The 25682-nt window shown below is 37.3% G+C and overlaps 1 protein-coding gene across 3 annotated transcripts in view; it reads right to left on the minus strand.

Annotated features, from left to right (window-relative positions):
* pkp4 (plakophilin 4) overlaps nt 1–25682 on the minus strand; it is a 61121-nt gene that overhangs the window by 12163 nt on the left and 23276 nt on the right. The window contains exons 4-18 of one of the 3 annotated variants that reach the window (XM_067459216.1): nt 20736–20770; nt 19221–19337; nt 15432–15628; nt 13418–13850; nt 8323–8481; nt 7990–8200; nt 7425–7557; nt 6148–6361; nt 4400–4583; nt 3878–3995; nt 3087–3278; nt 1664–1837; nt 1100–1250; nt 767–959; nt 503–587 (exon numbers count right to left, since the gene is read on the minus strand). In XM_067459216.1, coding sequence (XP_067315317.1) covers nt 503–587; nt 767–959; nt 1100–1250; nt 1664–1837; nt 3087–3278; nt 3878–3995; nt 4400–4583; nt 6148–6361; nt 7425–7557; nt 7990–8200; nt 8323–8481; nt 13418–13850; nt 15432–15628; nt 19221–19337; nt 20736–20770 — 2596 coding nt within the window. Of the gene's footprint in view, nt 1–502; nt 588–766; nt 960–1099; nt 1251–1663; nt 1838–3086; nt 3279–3877; nt 3996–4399; nt 4584–6147; nt 6362–7424; nt 7558–7989; nt 8201–8322; nt 8482–13417; nt 13851–14893; nt 15120–15431; nt 15629–19214; nt 19338–20735; nt 20771–25682 lie in introns of those variants that run through there. The other 2 variants (XM_067459215.1, XM_067459217.1) reach the window with 2 other exon arrangements.

Below are 25682 nucleotides of genomic sequence, written 5' to 3' on the forward strand. Positions count from 1 at the left end.
AATTCACACAAATATTTTTATTTCACATTAAAGGATTATGAGTCTACATTTAACTTAGCATAATTCAATGAATGAGTGCCAGCGTGCACATGCATGTCAAATAGATTAGAATGGAAGTGCAATAATTCTAACTTTATTCTAAAATATTTTGCTAACATAAATGCCATTCAAATGTGTAAGCACTCTCTTCCCCCAATCACAACAGCACCATAGACTGCAGTAGGTTGCTGCCAGTTGCAGCAATACTGGCAGACTTTTAAATCATTTAAAGACCCACATAGCTTGTTCAGTAAACCACTGTTTAATTTAGTCAAACATGGACTGTTTTCCCCATAGTATCAAAAACATACCAAGCGTCAAAACCAAGGTACATCGCAAACTGTAATTTTTATGTACCCTTACATCTCTAATTTATTACTATGCACTTTTGATCGGATCCTATAAAATGGAGTCCATGAGAAAATCATGAGAACATCAGGGACCCTAACCACAGACCATGTACCTTTTTGTAGAAGGTGCGCAGATCTCTGTACTGCCACAGAGTGTTTAGCACCTGAGCTGCTGCCTTGACCACCTTCATGGAGTACCTGCAACAAAGAACAAGAGCTCAAACACTCCTGCCTGGACTAGGAGGGACTATATATTCAACTGTATTAAATGTACTTTAAAACAATAGATATTTATTTTTTGTTATGAAACGGTGTGCCAACGCCAATGAACACATAAAACTGCCCACTTCAACCAGCCTATAAAAAGAGGTATGTACCTCTCCCCACGTCCTCGGCTGATTGTAACCAGTTTGTCGATGCCGCCCGTCTGTGCAAGCGCACGGGCATTCTCCATATTCCTGCTGGTGACCTCGTGCAGGGCACAGCAGACCGCCGCCACCGTCTCATCCGACAGCAGGGAGGGTCCATTGCCAGGGAGACGGGTCACTAGGTCCCGCATGGCGTATTTTCCTTTCAAAGCAACCAAATTCAGCAAAAATGTATTTAAAATATGCAATGCAGTTTTTAATGGCCAGATACAAATGATGTATAATAGAAACAGAATGTAAGGCATTACACTGAGTTCATAGTAATAAGTTTAAGTGACTGACCAATGAGCTCCTTGTTCCTGGCATCAAGAGCCATGTTACGTAGAGCAGTGGCCACAGAGCAGACCACCCTGTCATTATCCATTCTTAGTAGCTCCACCAAAATGGGCAAACCCTTCTCTTTACGTACGGCAGCACGGATGTAGGCCGCAAACTGAATTTTGTGTGTGTGTGTGAGTGTGTGTGAGAGAGAGAGAGAGAGAGAGAGAGAGAGAGAGAGAGAGAGAGAGAGAGAGAGAGAAGGTTAACATTTCAAAATTTTAATGCAACCAAAAATTGGTTAAAATTTAGAAATGTTAAAAACTAATGAAATCGAAACATTTTTCTTAGTTTTAACTGAAAACTTCGAAAGGATGCTAAAAGGGACCGCAAATGATTAAAATAAAACTGTTGCTGTATTAGAACCAGGAAGCTACATCTAGTCAGTGTGTGTTGTGTGTGTGTGTGTGTGTGTAGGACATATTCTTCATCCACCAGCTAATTATAGGCATTCCTATAATTCAGCTCTATTCTGAGCACTGTGGCTGTATAATTCAGTTCATGTTATAGTGACCACAAGCAGCCTACCCTCCAGGTTCCAGCGGAAAGATTCTGCAGAGACCCAGCCGCCCCTTCCAGCGTGGCTGGGTTGGAGCTCTCTGCCAGCAGAGTGAGGTACGGCTTTACCACAGATGGATGCCACAGCATCTCTGCCCCCTTTGGACTTCCAGAAAATCCAGGAATAGGCCCCACACCATCCCACTGCATCATAGAATTTCAAAAATACAAATAGTGATAGGTTAGTTTCAGCTTTAAACTTATAGAAATAAAACAGAAAAAAGGGTTCTCTCACTTTTTGACCAAAGAACTTCCTGTTTCCAGTTAAAATTGTATTTTAATAATTACATTTATTTAAAAATGTTGCATATTTGCACAAATTTTATATTTCTTATTTTAAATTAGCCTTTTTGTATAATTGTATTAATATTATACTTTTAAAGGAAATTCAAATATTAGAGACAATCCAACACTCTCCATTGACTTTGTATTGCATGAAGCGCCTTGTCTTTTTTTACTTGTAACAAAAAACAGAACAATTTCTAAAAGCTTATATGTGACAGTGTACAGCAAACAAGCTAAAAAACACATTACAGTTTTTATTAGCTGTAGACCCCCAAAAAATGAGCGTTTAAGGAGACAAAAGTGGATAAAGGCAATAAGACGTGAAGCTTCAGAGGAAGAATGGGTAAATTTTAGGATCCTGACACTCAGTATGCCTACGTGTGGAGTAAACATTTTGTCAAATATCCAAATGTCAGTTTTATAGATTATATTTACTGTAACTGATTATGTTCCCCTCCAGTGGGCATGGTTCTCAGTGTAATATGACATGTCGCACTCTGTCTCAATTGCCTGTATTGCCATATACAGCCATATTGCACCAGAACGCTCACCATGCACTAGAAAATAGTGGGGACGTTTAGTTTGTTTTCCCCCCGGTGGGCATGGCTTTCATATTATGACGTGTCGCTCTGTCTCTATAATCTAATACTCATTTCAAATGCAAAGATGTCAGCCAATCAAAACAGTGGGTGTTTTCATTAAAGTCTCACAGAAGACACGCCCTTGAAACAGACAGCCAAGCCAGAGGGCTAATATCAGTATAGATTTTTATTTTTTTATAAATGATGACATTTTTTGATGTAAAAACCATACTAACAACATAAGTACACCCCAGGAAACATTATAAAACCTTTAATATCTAATATTTCCAGGGCTAGAAATCTCAAAATTTTAAAATGTAATAATTTTCTTCTCAGGGTTTAAATGACTGTGCTGAAAAACAATTCCTGTAAATGTACAGACTTTGGTGCCTGTATGAAATATTGTGCAAAGCTATAATTTCATTCCCCAACAACACCTTGTCATTTGATAATTATCAAGAGCACAGAAGCAGTTTTATGTTTTCAGAACATGTAATCCAAGCTTAGTTTATGTAGTGACAGATCACCTGCTGATCCTGCCAGGACCTCTTCTTCTTCTTCTTTCTGAGACCCCAGCAGCTGTAGTCGGCCTGCTTACTGGAGGTGTCCGGGCCCAGGAGCGTGTCTAGGTCCTGGGTTCCCATCAGCCGAGACGGAGGCATCTCCAACTCAAGACGGTATGACAGGTTCCTCAAAGTGCACACACAGTTTTCCACAATCTGAAAACACAGGAAAAGAGAAAAAGAGAAGGTCATATGATTATGGGAGGTTGACAGCCCCAATCTTCATTATATTGAAAAGTGTCCAGGATATTCTTCAAAAAAATCACCCTTTGTGTTCCATGTCAAGATAAAGTGAAAAGGGTTCAATTCAATTAGTAAATTAAATAAATAATAATAATAGATATTTTATAAGTATATTTTCATGATGATGATTATTATTAACTATTAATAATAATGCAAAATAATATATTTTTGCATTTCTATGCTGTTCCAGCAGATGGCATGCTATGACTAAGATTTTGTAAAGAAAGACCCAAAGCTGAGCAATGCTGTGGTCCACCATTAGGGGCACTCAATACTATTTGGCCCTTCAAGGAGTGGCATGGAAAACATGTAACCCCTTTTTATAAGCAACACGAGCCTCTGCCAGTTCCCAGCTGTCATCGCATATACAGTCTGAAAATTAGTCAAATATCTGGCAAGAGTATATCAAACATGTTCCAAATATTAGCAAAAAAGCAATACAATGTTGTACATTAAAACCTGGAAATTTTTTAGATCTATTCTGTATGTGATCAGAAAAATATATCTCTTACCTTGCTGTCATAATCGGAGGTGTTTACACACGTTTTGATTATATAGAGGAGGGAATCAATCAGCCCTTCACAGCAACGCATCTGCCTTCTGGCCTCTTCTCCAGCTGAACTCAGGTTCCTGGGACACACACACACACAGAGACACACACACACAGACACACACACACACACACACACACACACACAGACACACACACACACACACACACAGACACACACACACACACACACACAGACACACAGACACACACACACACACACACAAATCAGCATCATGTGGTCAACAATACATCTGATTCAGATGAATACAGTCATTGTCACCAAGAATGTAAACAGTGATCATCTCTTGAGGATAAAGAGGGATAGTGCTACCACCAGGGATATGCAAAACTATACATTTTCCAACTAGTCAGCACGCTATGTGAACGACTATTGATTAATCGATCTTAACAGGAAGCCCTGTATAATTAGGCTGGTCCACATGACCGGTCTTTTCTAAGGGGACATTTGCATAAGACTTACCTGAGGCATCCGGTGGTGTTCCTCAGCACCAAAGATGAGTGCAATTTAAGTTTCTGGTCCTCTCGTTGAGGAGCCGCACCCCACCCAGAGTGAGGGATAATCACTGTGTTGGTAAGTGGCCCGAGAGCATCCCGGGCAATCGTCATCTTCACAGAATCACATGACGACAGGTTCCACAACACACCTGTCAGACAAGACAAGACCCCAAAATGTAGTAGAATAACATAAACAATAGTATAGCATTAAATAAGAAAGATTAGGCATCTATTATAAATTTATATGACTTATGGGCACATAAAATTGCCACTGGCTGGTAAATTGTTTAATTTACTTGACAAACAGACACAAAACACAAATGTATGCATGTCGCTCAAAAGTTCATATATATATATTGGGCTGTCAAAATAACGTGTTAATTTTGATTAATTCATTTGAGAAAAAAATAATGCGTAAAAAAAAAAATGCAGGTTAATCCATTCCGTATTGAACTTTGACTCTGAAAAGTTTTCACCACCGTTCAACTGTAAAATGAAGGAAGGAGATGAGAACGTACTGTCTGTATCATTGATTGGAAAATTGACTTATAGAAAAACTCTTGGCTTGATGGAAGTGTTGATAAAAGTACCCAATTCAAACGTTACCGTTAACGTTAATCCGGAGGCAGGACCTAACAACATCCCATGATACAACTCTAGCAGTCATGTCATCTTCAATCAAATAAATATATATATATATATATATATATATATATATATATACACATACACACATACATATATATATATTCCTGTGATGGCAGAAATTAATTTTCATTAGCCATTACTGTAGTGTCTTGTGATCCTTGAGAAATCATAGCAACAGACATTATATAATAAATCACTTAGCGTGAAATTGTCACATATGCAATTGAATTATTGTAAATGTATTTATAAAATACGAATTATTTGTAAGTTGTTTAAATTAATTAATGTTTGAAATTTCAGTTAAATGTAACAATACAATAATGATTTATCAATAAATCAGCAAATTACTTTTCTTAATTCTTTAGCCAAATGCTTTAAATCCGTTTAGCGATTAAATTAAAACATGCCATTGAACAGTTTACAGTAGTCGTGGTAGGAGATTTTTGTTATGCATTTAATTTTTAATTTTAGGGTTTGCATTGACAAGACGGTGAATAAGAATTTTAATTTTTAGGTGAACAAATAAGCATAATAAGCAATTAAAAATACGTGATCATTTAACAACAGCTCATTAGAACAACGAGAGACACATTCAGAGGTGTGCAGTAAAACTGTTAAGAGACAGTGGGAGTGCAACAAAAAAATCCCGCAGACAGTGATCATTAACACAAAATAGTCTCTGGTTGTGAGTATGTGCATATAGAAGAGAGAACTCTTTGCTAAACAAACCTGCTGCCTGTTTGAGAAATGACAGTAGAAATAAACTGTATGCATTTAGAAAACTGCTTGGGAGAGTAGAATTTCCCAGCATCTATCTAGCGATACTTAGGACATCCAGCTTGGAGAGAATGTGTGTGCGTGCAAGATTGTGTCAGCTCAGCTTTTAATCAAATACTTTGTCCCCCCACATTAATCACAGCCATGAGTTCCATTGCCTGTAATCTTTGATCTGAGCTTCACAGCTCAAACTGATCTCACCATAGGAGCGAAAGAAAGCAAGTCAGAAAGAGCGAGCCAAAGACTCTCTTATGTCAGTCAGTCATGTGACCCCACACACCCACTCACCAGTTACGAGCTCTCGCACTTCAGTGTCTGGAGTTTTTCTCAACAGACGAACCAAAGCTGGGATTCCACCTGCATTCCTCACACACACTTTATTATCGTCGGTGGCTTTTCCATACACTAGGTTCCGCAGAGCTCCGCAGGCGTTCCGCTGAACTTCCAAGGTTTTGTGGTCAAGCAGATCCACCAGGTGCCGGATTCCCCCCAGTCGACACACCTGAAAACGTACAGTAAGAGTGTGCAAGGTTTTATATGTTTGCCCATTTATGTGTCCAAGGTGTGCCTCTCTTTCAACGTAGAATCATTTTTCAGTAGCATTCTACTATAATTGCTATTTGCTAATTGCTAATGTTTGCTTTTCCAGTAATGACTAATCAACAAGAAACATTAAAACCCTAATTTTTTACAAAAACAAGCAGCTTTGTAGCATTTTTAACAGAATTATTTACTAAAATTAACCAATAATCCACTGGTTTGAGTTCATACATAGAAGTTCCTGTGAGCCATTATACTTCTTTATACGATGCATTTAAGTAATCTTTATGTTATTGTCCTCCTAAACACTGACACAATACTTACTTTAAATAAACACAACCGGTTTAAACTTCTGGGGTTAGTTTTGTTTGTGAAAGTCTCTAATATATTTAAAAAATGTACTATTGTAAATTACTACAGTAATTTATTCATGTGATGCAAACCTTAATTTTTAGCATCATTACTCCAGTCTTTAGTGTCACATGATCCTTCAGAAATCATTCCAATGTGCTGATTTGGTGTTGAAAACTGAATACATTAATTTTAGGGGGGTTTATTAGTTATTAAGTTCAAAGAACAGCATGTATTTTAAATCAGAATAAATGTTTTTACTGACACTGTGATCAAATTAATGTGCTTATTGAAAGTATGCATTTCTTTCAAAAAGACCCAAACTTTTGAGCAGCAGTGAAAACCTTTAAAAATTGCAGTCATTATAAATAAAGATGCCTTATCCTTCACTACACAGATTTATGTCCAAGATGTTTGTCCAAATAAATGTGCAAAATAAATAAGTTGAATAATGATTAATTATATTCTTATAGGTTATAATAAGAACAACAGAAGACATAAATGGGAAGTGCCTGTGTCTGTGTGTGTATGTGTATGTGTATGTGTATGTGTATGTGTATGTGTATGTGTGTGTGTGTGTGTGTGTGTGTGTGTGTGTGTGTGTGTGTGTGTGTGTGTGTGTGTGTGTGTGTGTGTGTGTGTGTGTGTGTGCGCGCGTGTGTGTCTGACCATACCTCTGCCTTTATGCGGTTATCTCCATAGCAGAGGTGCTGTATGTATGCAGCAGCATTGGCCTGGACAGAAGGGAAATGATGCTGCAGCATCCGAATCACCTCTGGCAGCTCGGGATCTCTCCAGGCAAACTCCCTAATACCCCGCAGAGGCACACAGAATACAGATGTCATACAAATATGAACAAAAAAAATCCCACATTGACAAATGTTTACAGATTTGAATAAAATATTCCAATCTTTTTACTCATAATACTAGTGTTTACACTAACTAAATACATAAAATGAGTCCAGCTACATGCACTGCAAATGTGAATGAACACTCATGCGATTTTCTGTCAAACTCTGTTCGTTCTGTAAAATAAACATGCCTAGAAATATGATTACAAAGCCACACATGCACAAACGTTGCGGAGAATCAACTAAATAAATAATGTGAAAAAAGGGAAGACATGCTGGGTTTCAATTACAAGCAAATTCTTCATGTTTTAATTGTCAGTGATTTTAAAGCTAGTCCTACTTGAAGCTCTCTGCAACGTTTGTTGAAATATTCGATTTGGCTTTTCACCTTGGATCTTTGTGAGCACTGTCTATGGAAGGTGAACGTGTGACAGCGTTGTCGACCGCAGCTGCGTGTCTGTTGTAGTTAGAGTCGGCTTGGCGGTAATGGGCGGGATGATAGGTGTCAGAGTGCGTTGCCATGGAGCCCATTGAGAATAACCCTCGCTGGAACCTCAGAGTGCTACACTGACTAGTGGTCCTTTGTAAAGTACCAAACCCTGGATGAGAGAGTTCGCAATACAGACAATGTTAAGATTAACACTGTGGAAATGTCAGACCTAATTTGTCCTCAAGAGTTTGCAAAGACAGCAGTGGTGCATGAAGGACATTCGCCACATACCTGTATTGTTTCTGGAGACAGCGCTCTGGGAGCCGTGCGTGGGACTCTGGTACAGAGGGTTCTGGAAAGTTCTGTCCTCATAGATTGGTGTGACGTGGCAGTCAGGGGAACGGGCCTCCTGGCCTAACTGGCTGTTCTGACTGTAAGAGGTTTGCAAGCCTAGATGAAGATTAGAGATGATGTCAATATCATGAGTTTATGCATCAATAAATAACTGACAAATCCACTCTTTTGATTGGTCCATCCAATCCATAGAATATTTCTCAAAACATTATACTCTACTGAAAAGATTACAACACACTCTTAAAAATAAAGGTTACAAAACAGTTCTTAAAAGTCTGTAATGATCTCAATGATTGTGGCATTCACCCTTTTCTTTAATAATGTATAATGGCTTTATTATTCTTTTTTTGTGATGTTCCATTTGGGAATTGGGAGCAGGATTGACATAATTTGTTGCAGAATGATGTTCATTGTTAGATTTGGTTGTTCTAGTTATTTGATGTTTTCACAGCTGTTTTTTTTTTTTTTTTTTTTGCTCTGTTGTTTAGATGTTATTGCTGAAATCATTATGGTACTAAATGTATACTGTATGCTTGTAGAAGTTTTGTGATCATGTGATGTAGTCATGTGGTCTTTTATGTGATGCAATACCCTGATGTATACAAGGGCCTACTTGAGAATTGTTTGATTGTCTGATAAAAGAGCTGTATAGCTCAAAACATCACTTTTAATGAAAACATGCAATAAATTATTTTTCTACTTATGGAGCTGTGGTGTGCCAACCTTTTCCTTTTCAGTGACTTGGTACTGTCTCTGAACTTTTTTCTTAGTACGAAGAACATTTTAATCTAAAGAACCTTTTGTGCAATAGAAAGTTTCCATGGATGGTAAAGGTTCTTCATGAAACTAAAGATGCCAATAAAGAACCTTTTTTTGCAGCATGAATTTCCATCCAGAATGGTTTGTGCAGAATTGGTGCTGATCTAACTGGTGAAGTAGATTTTCAACCAATCAGCTGTACAACCCGATATTGGAGAAACAAGATTTGCTTCACAAGGAAAATGTATCTCCTAAATCTTCAACTGGAGATGTAAGTTCTATTCTATAAAAAACTGTTTGCTTTAATTAACCACTGCACTGGACGTTCACACCTTCAGATGTATCTGTGAGAGATAATGACCTTGAGCAAGTACGAGGCACATTCAGCCGCAGCTAGATGAAACAGTTTCTGTACTGAAAGTAGGCACTATATTGTGTTGCTGTTGGTGACATGAATGTCAGTTTGCCTGACACAATCAGAGATACGCATACAATTAATTGTGCAATTTAGACAAATTAGCCAAAGGTCTCTCCCACACATAATTTCATGGCAAACAGGACACAATAGATTTGCTCATGAACGCCTACCCAAAATTGCATTCCCAATTACCCAACTCTTGGAGCATAATTACTAAACTACTAACAAACCAAAATGCTTAAACTGACATTGTAGAGTATGCTCATTAATGTTGAAGGGTGTGAAATCTAAAAACCCACTGCTGCTTTATATCTATCTATCTATCTATCTATCTATCTATCTATCTATCTATCTATCTATCTATCTATCTATCTATCTATCTATCTATATCTATATTTTATATATATATCTATATATATATATATATAGATAGATATAGATATATATAAATAAATAAATCTATATTCATCCTCCTTATTATTATAATGATTTTTAATTATTATATCCAGTTATGACATTACTTAATCAATAGAAGCACTGATTGTTTTGTTTCTTCATAAGTTTGTAGTTGGTCTCTGAGGAGTGACACAGGGTTTGGCCTAGGGATGTGTGATGTGTCGCTAAACACTTGATAGTTTTGTTGTGTTTTGATTTTGGAGGTATTGCACACCCCTAACATGCCAGGAGTGCAGTAACAGTGCTTACTCACCTAGCCTGGCTTCCAGAGATGAAATATAGATTTGTTATATTATTTCCTTTTACTGAAATACTAAAGAATTATGGTAATTACTGTCTGTACCTTTCACTTAGAGAAAGCACGTTATCAGTCAATTTTGGGGAACTTTCTTGTCAGAACTAGTGCTCAACCAACTCCAACCTTGGAGAAACGGTGTATCTGTGTATTTGCACAGTATTCGGTTATACATATCAGTATTGATGGCATACAATGGGCAACCTAGGTCTGGACAAGCTGGCGCCTGCTCTAGTCTTGGAAGGTCACTATGTGCCTAATTCCAGGGTGAATGCGTCAACAAGTGATCTATGGACACGTGCATCTGATGATAACTAACTGACATTGTGTGGAAATTTACCATGACTGTCTATTTTCTCTTAGCCAATCAGAATCATTCAACTTGCAGTAATGCCGTGGCTAGACCTTGAAAATAATATAACTGTTGAGAAACAGTATGTACGAGGGGCGGGTAGAGTGGGAGTGCGGCCTACGGACTCCTTGTGAGACTTGAAGCTGGCTTCTGCTAATGAAACGGCAAACTATTCTTTAGTAAATTTTTCTTTAATTAATTGCAATCCTGATTCTTGGTCTTCATTTTTCACAACGGGTCTTGGGTCCTAAACTGTTATTACCCTAACAGTGTAAAAGTGCTATAGGGTATGTATTCCCATGTAACCTTGTGAGACTGACAGTCAAAACCAGAAGATTTAATGGCAAAAATCTGACCAACAACCAAAGCAAACAAACTTTGATCTTTACCTTCAAACTACCAGCTGGAACAGCCATTCCAATCAGTATCGATAGACATATTTAGCCATTTTGAGTTTATCACATTAGCTGATAACCGTGCTCACTTGGTCTACAGTGTTATTTCCTCCTTCTGTCAGTACCAAAATGTATAATTTGCTATGGCTGAGTAAAAATATTGATATTCATTTGAACGATCCTGATACTGATTTTACAATATCATTTAACTGGCTGCGTGAAAATATTTTTAATTCTGCCGAATTTGAATCTTCAGTGTCATGGAAAAGAATGACTGTGAATGTGAGGTTGCAGTCTGTATTGAATGTGATGCAATAAAAGGACAGTCTATTGTGAATCAATGGCTAGAAAGGTCTTTGCAGGTTGCATGCAAAAACAATGTAACTAGTGTAAACAAATGCTTCTTATGATTCAGTTCTTTTAATGAATCAAAAAAATACAGCGTGACTAATGCAGTCTGAAAGACAGAACTTGGAGAGAGATGTAAAGCAATTTGGGCAATATACTAACTAAATGAATAAGAATCAAAATAAAACTGAAGAACTTGTGAATCAGAATCTTGATACCATGGTTAAGAATGATTACCATATGCAAATACTATAAAATGTACATAGTACTCCAAGGAGCTTCAACGAAAACAGTACCATGGTACTGAGATTCATGCCCAAAGGATCAAGGAAATATCCCTATTCTGCATTTAAACAGTGACTGAACATTGAGTCAGTGTAACATTAGCATAGAAATGCCTCAATTGGGTTTTCACAGAACTTTTTTCTCATGTCAGTCAGACACTTGGAATATCATAAAGCAAACTGTGAACCGAACAAAGCAGCACAGCTCGCTGGCTTGGAACAGTCATGCAGAATTCAGTGAGTTTGTCTTTCATAAATTTCGAATCACTTCATACATCTCCAAATTCAACAATAGTTATTTCTGAAAGGCCTGGATTTAAAAGCTTCGTTTTCAAAAGGTTTTACACCACGCATGATCTACAGAGAAATATGGCCTAAATGGGGCAGTGGGGCATATCTGAGGAAGTATCCCATAGAGTCAGAACGTGAGATTATCATCAGAATAATCCTACAAAACACTAGAGCACACGAACACAAGCATAAAGACGTGCACGCACACACACACACACACACACACACACACACACACACACACACACACACACACACACACACACACACACACACACACACACACACACAGTCAATATCCATGCAGCTCCAGTTTCATGTGGATGTTTATTGCTAATGGAATTGAGACTGTAATACGATTTTGAAACAAAATACTATACAGGCCCTATATTAATGCTTCTCAGCACTTTTTATTCACAAACTTATATACACGCACAGCATCATAAGCGGAGGGTTATGATCATTCGGGTAGGAGCAATTACGAGAATCATCTTTTGCACTTTTATGAGAACCAATTTGTGTCAGTCTCCCTGCGGCGCCTACCTAGACCATCAACCATGTACAGAGTCATCTTTTGACCCATTAATATCAAGAGATGTGTAAAGTTCTCTTCCTGTGGCTCTTGTAATTTTAACAGACAGTATACATCACAGATTAAACTGAAAAAAGCTTAATTATTCACATTTTAATAAAAATGCTAAATTATTCACATTTTTTTCCATGTTTTGAAAATACACGTCATGAGGGGATTTTCAGGAAAGAAATACCTACTTAAGCTTCAGAAGATTTTATAATCCAAACCAAACACGCATACAAACACAGATAAGTGACAGCATTACTAATCCTCGTATAATATAATGCATATACAACGCTAAGAAAGTTTCACACATATCAAATCTGTGTATTTAAATCCGTAACTTTTCAAGAGTGGTGTAGAAATTGGGTTTGAGAGTTCTGGCATGGTCGGGGTGGAAGAGAAAATCGTTTTTATGGATTTAAACTTTATGAAATAAAGTTTTATGGTTTAGAAAACCACTGGTTGCTACAATTTTTTTTTTAAAAAGAAATCTCTTATGGTCAACTCTGCATTTGTTTTAAATAATTCAGTAACATTGTGAAATGTAATTTATTCCTGTAATGTAATTTAATCCTATTATAAGAAATATCACAATTGAAAAAAGTACTGCTTATATGATGCATTTTTTTCAGAATTGTTTGAAGAACAGAAAGTTCAAAAGAACAGCATTATTTGAAACAAATTTTTTTTTGTAACAATGTAAAAGTCTTTACTGTCCCTTCTGATCAATTTAATGTATCATTACATAATTAAAGCATTCAATTATCCACAAAACAAATAAACCCCAAACCTTTTATAAGGAGCGTACTTTAAAAATAACCTTAACAGTAACTGTAAAACAAGATAGTTCTACCCACCTGTAAGGCTATCCGGTCTTGAAAGAACCATCCTCTCAAAGATGTCATAGGCCCGAGACCCAAAAGAAGAGTGAGTGCTGTCATATGCACGTGTATCATGCTTTCCCAGGGTTCCATACTGCTGAGGCTGAGCAGTCATACCGGCCCGCAGGAGTGTTGGTGACCCAGACTCTGATCCTGTCCCGTTTCCATGCCGTCCCAAGTAGCTGGAGTGTACTGGTTCAGGGGCGTGGCTGGAGGAAGGAGGCAAGGTGGTGCCGGGAAATATGCTAGGCAGAGGACGGGGCTCTGAGACTATGGGCGAGCCATAAGGGCTTCCAAGAGAAGTACGCAGAGGCTGTCGAGACGCAGGTGGGGACGGGGTGTAGAGTGGGGATGGAGCACGAGAGGGAACAGAACTCACACGCCTCATGACACGCCCACTGCCGCCCACCTGGAAAAAAAAATACAAACACTATAAGCATCATACATACACTGATAATACGGTTATAACCAAAATATTCAAAAACATTTCATTTATAACAATACTATAAAACACCATAACCATCATACATACAATGATAATACGGTTATAACTAAAATATTCAAAAACATTTCATTTATAACAATACTATAAGACAAATCAGGCATGTGCTAAACTAAGGACACAATTTGCCTCAAAATTAAAGGGTTAGTTCACCCAAAAATTTAAATTCTGTCATCACTCATTTTGCTCCAAACCCATAAGACTTTAATGCATCTTCAGAACACAAACCCATATATTTTAATAAAATCTGATGTATTTCTGTCCCTCCATTAAAGCCTATTCACCCAAAACTCAGACGCTTCAAAAATGTTCATAAAGAGAAAGCAAAATAAATCTATATAAATCAAGCAGTTTAATCAAAGTCTTTTAAAGAGGCAAATAAGATATTTTACCATTTAACATTTTTTTTAAACTGTCAAAGCACTGGCGAACAGACTTTCAATTGAGGTACAGAAATACCTTCAAAATATCTTCTTTTGTGATCCAAAAGTGAACAGAACTCTTATGGTTTTGGAACGACATAAGAGTGAGAAATCTAAAAGCTCAAAAATAAATCTTGAGGAACGGTCATACAACAGCACAAAGTCAAACCAATGATATGATCCCCTTTCACACAAAAACATTTAAAGCTTCTGGAACTCATTAATAAAAATGTGGTTTAATATAGTTAATACTATGTATAATATACTATATTCAATAAAAATGTAGATATATAGTTGGCTATTTTAATCATTCTTTTATTTTACATAACAGTAAAATTACAACAATACGCGTCATTTACAGTTGTCTTAATGCTTTGCTTTCAAAGTTGAACCATAGAGCTTTTATTTTGGCGACAAGCAACAGGAAGTTCTTAAAGCTTCTGTATTGTTGACAATAAATTAATATCATTACAAATCTGCAGAGATGATTGTTGCGTTTTCAAATGTTGTAAACGAAACAAAACTTACAGCACGTGCAGAGATAGAGTTGGTGTGGAGCAGCATTTACTGCGACCCGAGCCGTTCGGAAAACACCGGAAACATACAGACAAACAGGGCACCGCGCTGAAACATGCAAACTATATCTCCGTAAACCACAGCCTTTGCCATTTAACAATCTCCGGGTGGCGAGAAACGCCGTTTCGTATTCTAGATAACTTTAACTTATTAGCATTTGCCGCTTGGCGAGTGTTAATTTTTGATCCTGCTTGATATGCAGTGTACCGCATACAGCCCCTAGATGGCGCCGCTGGCTCTCACAGTGCGGTCGGAAGCATTCCGTAAAAGAAATGTATTCGAAAACGCAGCATTTTGCAGTGTTTAGTTTGTTTAAGGCTATTTCGCGATTCACGTGCGTCATACTTCTCAAGTTGAAAAATGCGGATATACGTATAAATACGTATAAATTGCATCCCCGATCAAATAGCATTCAGTACCAATGACATTCGAAAAGGCGAAAATAGCATGCAAAGTTAAATTAAGCAATGTATTAGTGTGTTTATTATACCTGTGCTGAGGCCTGTCCTTCAGCCCTAGAGCTCATGGCAAAGGTGGGGCTCCCACTGGGGGCGGAGCTTGTCGACTGGGACCTCCCTTCTGATCGTCTGGGCGTCACTGTGTTACTATAGTAACCACTCACCTCCTGATAGCCACTATCCGAATATGAATTCATTTGCGTCGAGCTGCGTGAGTTTGCCGCAGATCCTGAGCAAAGGACACAGCAAGAAAAAAAGGCAAACCAGAAAAATAATGAGATGGATAAAAGAGTTTCTGTTCGGAAATGATAAAACATTTGTGTTTTTGAGCTTTGGATTACTAGGTTAAATACGACTTAAGCTCTATTAATGGAATATGTGGGCAGTTGTCAATTAAGGTTAAGTTACCACAGGAGATAATGACGATTCGTCCGAAATATCTACTAACTTACTTGTGCTAAGTCAATTCTAGAATTAAACATGTTATGATACCAGTTTTACTGTACGTTACCTAACAGTCATTTGTGCAGTTTAATCGTTCTTATGCAGTTGCATTATGTTAACAGTTATATGAGTAAAGTACAAATGGCTTAGACATAAAATACATATTTATGTCTGGTTAAATGTACATTGAAAGCACTTGGCTATTCGCTATTTTTCTTGTTCTGATGCACAACGCTGTTAGAATCTGCTCTGCCATCTATCGAAGTGGTTCAACACGATCTCTTGGTTTATGTAAATTATAGATACTTGCGAGTTTTAGAGAGCGGTCAACACAATATTTTATTCCATTACCTGTCCAATATGTCCATCTTGTGTACGTCGTATTAATATGTACGCTCATTTATTGTCTTTGTCAGTCTTCTTCAGTCGTAGAGGTACTGATTCTCCTACTACAATGTAACGTTAATATAACCTTGTTCCATTGTTTATTTTTCGCTTTCGTGCCACCAAACAACGCGACTAGTGTAGGAGACAGCCAATGAGCGCGAGGATTCTCTCCGACGTTTATTGAAACACTGCGAACCACGAACGTTTCAATATGGCGAAATCGACATGGCTGAACCGCACTATGTATGATTAAAACACTTTTTATATCAAGTTATTAGGAGTACAGTCTTCATCTCGTGTACTTACGTCATTTTGATGGCTTTTCACAAAAACTGATTTCTTATTGTGTTAAAGTTTTAAAATTAGCACCAAACTACTTAATGCACCTTTAACATTAATCAAACACATTTACAAGAAAGAAAGAAAAAATGACTGTTTATTTGTACTTTAAAACTGGTCCAGTCAAAAAGTTATTAAAGTTCAGTCAAATAATTATTTAAAATATTAAAAAATAATATTTACCCAATTGAAAGCTTCAGGCCATTGTTTTAATTTGTTAATATTTATATTCATGTTTATTAAAACAAAGCTCTGTTTGTAATTCTCTTTAAATTGCAGACTACTAAGTTAGCTAGCTGTGTCAAAAATCACACTTTAAGTATAACCATAACACTCAAACATTAGTGTTTCCTGACCAAAAAGCAGCCATACCAGTGATCTACTGGATGCAATAGTATTTTTTACACAGTACTCTAGTCCAAAATACAGCATGTCTGTCAAGCACTTTGGACTAAAGAAAGTCCAAATTAAAGAATGCCATGGTACCTACCATGCAATTCAACCAGCTAAATAAAGTAAACCTGTTTACCTTTGTTTGACATGCTGTATGAACAGTAATACGATAATAAGACTTTTTACATGGAGCTTTATAAACATCAAGGTCAGTAGCAACCAGACTTTCATCCAAGTCCACCTCAAAAGGATAATTAGCTTGTGAAATGCATAAACACTTATTACTTTTACTTAGCATAATAATAATATGAAGTGTTACTTGAGTAGCAAATCATCAAATTAGAAGGATTTCTGAAAGGGTTAGTCCACCCAAAAATGAAATTTCTGTCATTATTTGCTCACTCTTATGTCGTTTCAAACCCATAAGACTTTCATTCATTTTTGGAACACAAATTAAGATATTTTTGATCACATTTGAGAGCTTTCTGAACCAACCATTCATATGCAGCAACATCATTGCAACATTCAAAGCCCAGAAAGGTAGTAAAGGCATCGTTAAAATAGTCCATGTAACCCCCAGTGGTTCAACCTTGATGTTATGAAGTGACTAGAATACTTGATGTGCACAACAACAAACAAAAATAACAATTTTATTCAATAATCTCTTCTCTTCCCTGTCACTCTTCTGAACCTCTGTATTCATGTAGACTATTATAAAGGGTTACGTCAGTGATTTAGCATTAAGCTTTGTATTTAAACTGGGTCATTAATGTAGTAGAAATGTGAAATTATTTTTGAATTTGGTGCCTTCTAGACTGTGAAAAGACAGAAAATGTATTTTTGTCTCATGTGGATGGAAGACAACAACTACCAGAATGCACTTTCTTCGCTGCCCAACGAGGCCCCTCCCAAAGCCAGCACTACTGGTAATGTCACACCGAGGCGGCAACGTAACTGTCCCAATTCAATGAAAAGTTGTAACACTCACTTTGCTCCGTACCGCTCCGTTATGAATGCCAGAGACTGAGCCAAGCGCATTTACATTCGGTGAGTGAGCCGAACGAAAGTCACGACACAAACGCAGCAGGAATCATATTTCATTCATCACAAGAGCGCAGAGCTGAGGTAAGCGCGTGCGCATTTACATTCTGTGAGTGAGATCCCTCCCCTTTGTGTGGGTTAAAAAACGTCGAACTAACTCCCTCTACTGGCTGTAGTCTTTAGGCTCTGGCCAAAAACTCCTCTGATGATGCAGAATGACAATATTTGCGTCATCGGATGATTTTTTTCCAGAAATAAAATGCATAATTCTCTCGTCTCAGGAGAATACGAGGGGGGAAAGTACCATAATTTGAATATACTACCGGGTTTCTACTGATACAAAACTTAATGCTAAATCACTGAAGTAACCCTTTAACAATGTTTTACTACCTTTCTGGGTCTTGAAAGTTGCAATGATATTGTTGCCTATGGAGGGTTCAGAAAGCTCTCAGATTTCATCAAAACAATCGAAGGTCTTATGGGTTTGGAATGACATGAGGCTGAGTAATTAATGACAGAAATTTAATTAACCCTTGAAAGATCATGTGACATTGAAGACTGGAGTAATGATGCTGCTGAACATTCAGCTTTGTCATCACAGGAATAGATTAAAATGATTAAATCAGAAAGCAGTTATTTCAAATTTCAATTTCAATTTTTTTTTAAACAATATTATAGCTTTTACTATCTTTTTGATCAAATAAATGCAGCATTGGTGAACATACAAGACTTCTTACAAAGACATAAAAAAAAGTGGTGAATAATTGTGAGACAACATTGGTTGCATCTGAAATCGCATACTGCTACTACATAGCAGGCGAAAAACATTGTGTGACTAAAGATAAGAACTATCCCATGAGGCCACAGGAGAGGATTTATGAATGGCATTGAAGCGATGCAACTGAAACGATAGGTCACATGATAATGACAGCATTGCGAATGTAGCTCGGTTATACTACACACATTCATACTATATAGAACATACTTTTTTAACACTTGTGATGTAATTACTTATTCAAAATAAGTATCTAGAGAGTATGCAGTTTAGGGCGCAGCCACTTTTATTATGTGGTAATCCAAAGCAGGCCACAGATTCTGCCCATAGATCTTTAGTTGTATTTAACTTGGAATATTCCATTAAGGCATCAGTATGAGAATAAATTGTTCGCATAGAGCTAGAAAACATCAATATGGAGTGTGAATGAACAGACCCTCACTTTCACGCAGGGAGATCTGCTCCAATTCAGGGGAGTAAAGTGGCCCCTGACCTCTGACCCCAAATGTAGGCGAGGGGCAACCATCCGACGGCTTAGACACACCTGCACCTGAGGATTCTGATTACCAAAGGGTTAACACACTGTGAGCAGGTTTCGTCAAGATACAGTTACCTTCATCCCTAGACACACTTAGAGGGAGCATTAAGTTCACATGTTCCATCATATACCCAATTTTAAAGACACTGACAGATGATTTAAAACGCTTTCAGTCATTTTGACAGATAAAAAATAAAGTACCTTATCTATTGTTTCCCTATTTGAAAAACAGTCTCACAGTAAAGGACGATAACAGGAATTAGAATGAAGAAAAAGTTAGAAAAGTGTTATCAGCTCCGTGATATTAGACCATGAGAGACATGAGTGAGGATTAGGGACAGAAAGAGATTCCAAGTGTTGTTCTGTGAAATAAATCATGGGATGTTGTTCATTTATATTGGGTGACCAGATCACAAGACCTCAGTGTTGTCTTTTTCAGAGCAGAATAAAAAGAAAAAGTCCAGACACCACAACAACACAGTAAGAGCTCCTACCTCAGTTTTTGTGATTAAAAATACCACGGATTAATGTTATACTGAGCAATAATTTGAATATTTGAAAGGAAATGTTTTGGTGACTGAAGTAATACATTTATCATCCATGACTTTAGTTTTATTATTATTCATAAATGGAGCATGACTATACTGATTATTTTTAGTGCAACTTTAGGATACTTCAAGTAAAGCAAAAACATAATATGCTATTAGAGAAGAAAGTTAAGGCAGGTTAATTTCAACAAATTTTGTGTAAACGTCCTCTAAATACGGTGGCCCAGTAGTGCACAACACAACAAAATTTAAAAAGTTAACATAAGTTCACAACACAAAGAAATCAAACCACAACACAACAGAAACAAGCCACAACGAAAACGCCACAACACAACGGAAATGATCCCGACCACTAGGGGGCTCTCGGAGTGCGGTAAAGTTAGTTTTCCATGCCATTGTTCTATAGATTTGCCAGTCTTACAAAGATATAAACACTACGATCAGTTTTAAGTGTGTAACCATTGTATATCGACATGAAATATCAATTCAAAATCACCTACATACAGCTGCATATTTATACTCGTGAACGCTTTAACTCGGGCTTGATGCTTTCCGTTGTGTTGTGGCGTTTTTGTTGTGGCTTTTTCGTTGTGTTGTGGCTTGTTTCCGTTGTGTTGTGGCTTGATTTCGTTGTATTGTGAACTATAATATGCGTGTTAAATTTAGTTGTGTTGTCCACTACTGGGTATCTAAATGTCCTCAACCAGCTTAACCATCTAATAGTCAGTGTTCTAAGTTAGACTATGTGATGTGTGCTGTACGTACAGTATGTGACCGAAGTGCTGTCTAAAATGTCAGAGTTTTGCTTACTCGTATTTACAACAGGTGACAATGGGAAATAGCAAGCAGGAAGAGAAACAGACAAAAATACCTGCAGATCTCCACAGAAGAGACTTCTCAGAGGAGCTGGGAAAAAAGAAGACATGAGAAAAGATGAAATGAGAGGAGAACAAAGACATACACAATGCACCTGAGGCATTTTATGAAATTAATTTTTCAGTTGGGTAAGTTGATTGTAAAAAGATTAAAAAAGCATCTTACAGACCAATATTGTTTTTAAGTGTTAATAAATTGGGCCATCTAAGGCATAATACATTTATTTTAATATAGTATAATTATGCCTTTAGAAAAGTAACAATACTGACATTTTTACAATTCAGTTTGACATCTTGTGCTCAAGGTTATAAAGCTACAGAAATGTTTATTAGAGAGGCAATTTTTATACAGATTTTTCTACAAGTTCATTCATTAGTTCTTCAACTACTGCTTCTCCTGTTGTCTCTGCTGGTAAAACATGATAATAAGTGTGTTCCTCAATGCATTTGGCAGAAGCTTTTATCCAAAGCGACTTACATTGTATTCAAGGTACACATTTTACATTTTTGTCAAGTCTTGCTTTCCCTGGGAATCGAACCCATGACCTTGGCATTGCTAGCGCCATGCTCTACTCATTGAGCTACAGGAAAGACCATTGTCTTCCATTGGCTAATTTTCACGTCTCCAAACAACACTACACTACTAGTGTATCTACAGAGGCAGTAGCCTAGCTAATTAGCGTGAGCCCTCACGAAACAAAAATATATCGCAAAATATTTGAAAATATCATGCAATATATTCACATATATATGGGATTTAATGTTTATATTTTCCAATATATTGCAATATATTGAAAGCAGCAATCATTTGTATATTTTGCAATATATTGCATGAATATATAATATATTTTATAATACCATCAATATATTATTCCATATATTAAAATATTTATTTGTTGTTTATTTGAATAGGGACAGATACAAAGTCGACAAAGATTATTACATAAAGAATAATCCGTTGCGTGTATCACAGTGTTTTTAGCCAGTTAAAATATATTTCAAGAAAATATATTGGTAAATATATTTTCCTTTCATAAGGGAGGATTCTCTTTACATTCACTAAAACAACACAGATCACGTCATTTCAGCATGGAAAAGTACAGTGAGGTGTGCGTACGTACAGTATGTGACTACAGTGCTGTCTAAAATGTCAGAGTTTTGCTTACTCATATTTACAACAGGTGACAAAGGGAAATAGCAAGCAGTTATGTATGGGCGAACTGCACCATACATAAACACTTTTTATTATAAAAAACTATTATGAGTATCGACTTCATCTCATGATTTAACACCATTTAGATGATTCTTTAATCTTCACAAAAACAAATTATTTCTTGAAGAATAAAAATGTACTATTTTGCTTTTTTGGATATTACATTTCATGTAGTGTGTATTATAGCTGTTTGTGAATGTAAATGGTTTTAAAGGTCAAAGTGTATGATAAATGGATCTATTTTCTCCTTAAAAAATGAACCGACTACGACCTGAAATGAGCTCATCTTAGTTCCAGCACAAACCTACAAAGGTTTGTAAACAATGTGCATAATGCCAACCTATGGACTTCATTGGCTGCCCACGATCATTGTCTACTGTAGTTGTAGCCGAGGCCTGGAAGAATTTGGTTTGTATTGTTGACATACAGAGAAGACGCTGTTTTCTGTGCTGTGAAAGCAAATCCCCTTTGCACCCACTTGGCTGAGGACTCGAATTGATACAGTAAAACTGGCAACATTGTTACTGTTCATCACTCCTTCGGAAGCCTCCACATCTGTTTTGAATAGGATGAACAGTTGAAGGAACCCAACCTCATTATACTTAATAAATATATATTTGCTGCTTCTTAGCCTTAAAGTGTTCCCTGCATCTGGAGTAGACCTATTCTCTTTCTAGAGTGCACTAGTGCATGAGCTTGAATGGACATAAGCACATGACTGAGCTTCTGTTTTGGGTTAAGCTGCGAGTTTGACATTGTGTAAAATAGAATAATAGAAACAAAATGTATTAGCCTTTTTACCTGTTAGGTGCCAGTGAATAAAAATGTACCTGTGCGCATTTTACTTCCGGTTTAGAATTAGCACCCAGTTCCCAAGGAAAGGTGGGTTCATTAGCCTATTATTCTTAATGAAAAACACAACAAAACAGTACAATAACAAACTTACTTAAATATGCACGTTCACATTTCACTTTGAAACCAAATCTTCTGTGATCATCTTGTCAGTCAGCTCCTGGCTCTCGTGATAAATGAAATCTGACTTCTACTGCTGATGTGCTGTGACTTTCATTCCCCACGTTCAGTTTTTATTTGTAGTGTCTGTTCACTAACTGAACAAAATTATTTTATTGCTATAAATGCTGAAATGACGTGATCTGTGGTGTTTCAGTGAACGTAAAGAGAATCCACTAGCTAATTGGCTACTGCAGCTCTGTAGATACACTAGTAGTGTAGTGTTGTATGGAAATGTGAAGCATGAAAAAGACGAAGCTTTGAAGCTTCGAATATTTAGTGTTGATTATTATCAAAGGTCTGAAGTTCAAAAAATTGTATTCGGACCAACCCTAATATACACAGATCAGGCATAACATTGTGACAGGTGAAGTGAATAACACTGTTGATCGCTTTATCACAGCACCTGTTAATGGTTGGGATATATTGTCCAGCGAAGGGTGGCCCGTGTTGTCCAATCAAACAGACATGCTACTGTAGCCAAAATGCTCAAGAAGTGAATGCTGGTTCTGATAGAACGGTATCAGAATACGCAGTGTATCACAGTTTTTTGCGTATGGAGCTGCATAGCCACAGACCAGTCAGGATGCCCATGCTGACCCCTGTCCACCACCAAAAGCGCCAACAGTGGGCATGTGAGCATCAGGATGCACTATGGGAAGAAGGCAAGCCGACGGAGGCAGTGTGATGCTTTGGGCAATGTTCTGCTGGGAATCCTTGAGTCTTGCCATCCATGTGGATGATACTCTGACACTTACAGCCTACCTAAGCATTGTTGCAGACCATGTACACCCTTTCATAGAAACAGTATTCCCTGGTTGCTATGGCTTCTTTCAGCAGGATAATGCGCCCTGCCAAAAAGCAAAAAGTTCAGGAATGGTTTGAGGAGCACAACAATGAGTTTAAAGAGTTGACTTGGCTTCCAAATCTCAATCAAATCGAGCATCTGTGGGATGTGCTGAACAAGCAACTCGAATAAAATGTATGAATTAGGTCTCATTTAATTCTATAAACTTAAATACTGATCTGCCAACATTGTTGCTATATGATAAATTAAACTAAGCTGATAACATTACTGTTTTCTCCAGTACGACTGTACAGCCAAATCTAATTTTGTCGCAATATTATCCTGTTTGACACTGTGAAGCTGCTTTGACACAATCGTGATTGTAAAAGCGCTATATAAATAAAGTTGATTGATTGATTGATTGAATACCAGAAACCACAGCACACCTTCAAGTAATATGCTGTTGTTTTGTTTTGTTGGTCTGTTATTCTGTTGGCATTAGTTATTAATATTTCGAGTTATTTTTCACGCTTATGTTCATGAGAAACACAAATGGCATCCGTTTTGTAAAATGACCCATCTCATCTTCCAATAAGTCAATGAAAAGCAAAAAGATCCGCTCCATTTGCTTGGCATTAGGAAACCATTACCAGTGAACATCAATCACATTGTTAGTCTACTGACTGTCGCGTTCATCTCTCTGACACAAATTTCAAAATCCTGTCCGGTTAGACGCACAAGAAATTAACATACTTGTGCATTTGTAGGAAGTGAAGAAGAGAGAATGACAGAATTAGGATATTAGGACTTCAGGTTGAATAAACAACAGAATGTAGACGCCACTGTCTTAAAACAGCAGACAAGTGTCAGCTAATGCCTGCCACAATGTGTAACTGTCTGCAAAGGAGAGGTCAAAGGACACCGGTCATCAGGGTACTGCGACAGCTGAAGAGGGACAGCAGGAATGCCACATAGATAAAGGTTAAAGGTAATGGGTTGCAGGGGGCATGGTAGCAAGAGTGCACACATGGACCTTCTTCAAGCAAAAGGAAAAAATGTCCTGTATACTGCAGCGAAACATCACAGGCCATCTGAAAAAACAGAACAGACACTCCTTCACATATGAGGAGAACAAACAAGGCAGTTGACATGTGCTTGTGCATGTGCACACATACAGACACAAAGAGTTCAATGTGGCAAAGCAAGGGATGAGAAAGAATTGAAGTGATGGCTGCAGCAAACATTTCTGATTTATCAGGAGCACTCTTTCCATGACATTCATTAAATGAGAAACTTTCACAATACCCCTAAAGCTTGAACGTGTTTATTGTAAATTGACAAACACCCACTTCCCATGAAAGTAATTATTCAGTGGGGAAAGAGAGATGACAGTTTGTGCATCACTGCACACTTGTCCTTCCTACTGTCACACACCATGAGAAGCGCAGAACAGTGAATGCTGCGTTTCTGTACAGTATGTACACAGGCTACGTATACGGTACAGTTTCTCACGTGTCAGCAGGGGCGTAAGAGTGACCAATAAAGTGTGGAGTGGAGTGAGGGAGGTTTAAATGTGTGGTTGCTATGGATACACTCACATGAAATACATTTGAATATCATAAAAGTACAATAATTAAGCCTAAAACGTCCTTGTGACAATTATGTAAAAATGCATATTTTGTTGCCATGAATATTAATTTTGTTAAGTGACATTAACCGTGACTGATTAGCATAATGATGGAAGCTGGAAGGTGAGCAGTAAGCACTAGCAATAAATACATTATTATATATATATCCTTTACACAACGTGGTTCATCTAGCACCGTGGTTCATCTTGGAAAAGGTTTCACCTTGGACAAGGTACTAATATGTACCTTTAATGTACTGATACGCACTCTTAAAGTACTGATGTGCCTTAGGGTACTGCCCCAG

The sequence above is a fragment of the Pseudorasbora parva genome, chromosome 12, assembly GCF_024679245.1.
Source record: "Pseudorasbora parva isolate DD20220531a chromosome 12, ASM2467924v1, whole genome shotgun sequence".
Classification (NCBI taxonomy): domain Eukaryota; kingdom Metazoa; phylum Chordata; class Actinopteri; order Cypriniformes; family Gobionidae; genus Pseudorasbora; species Pseudorasbora parva.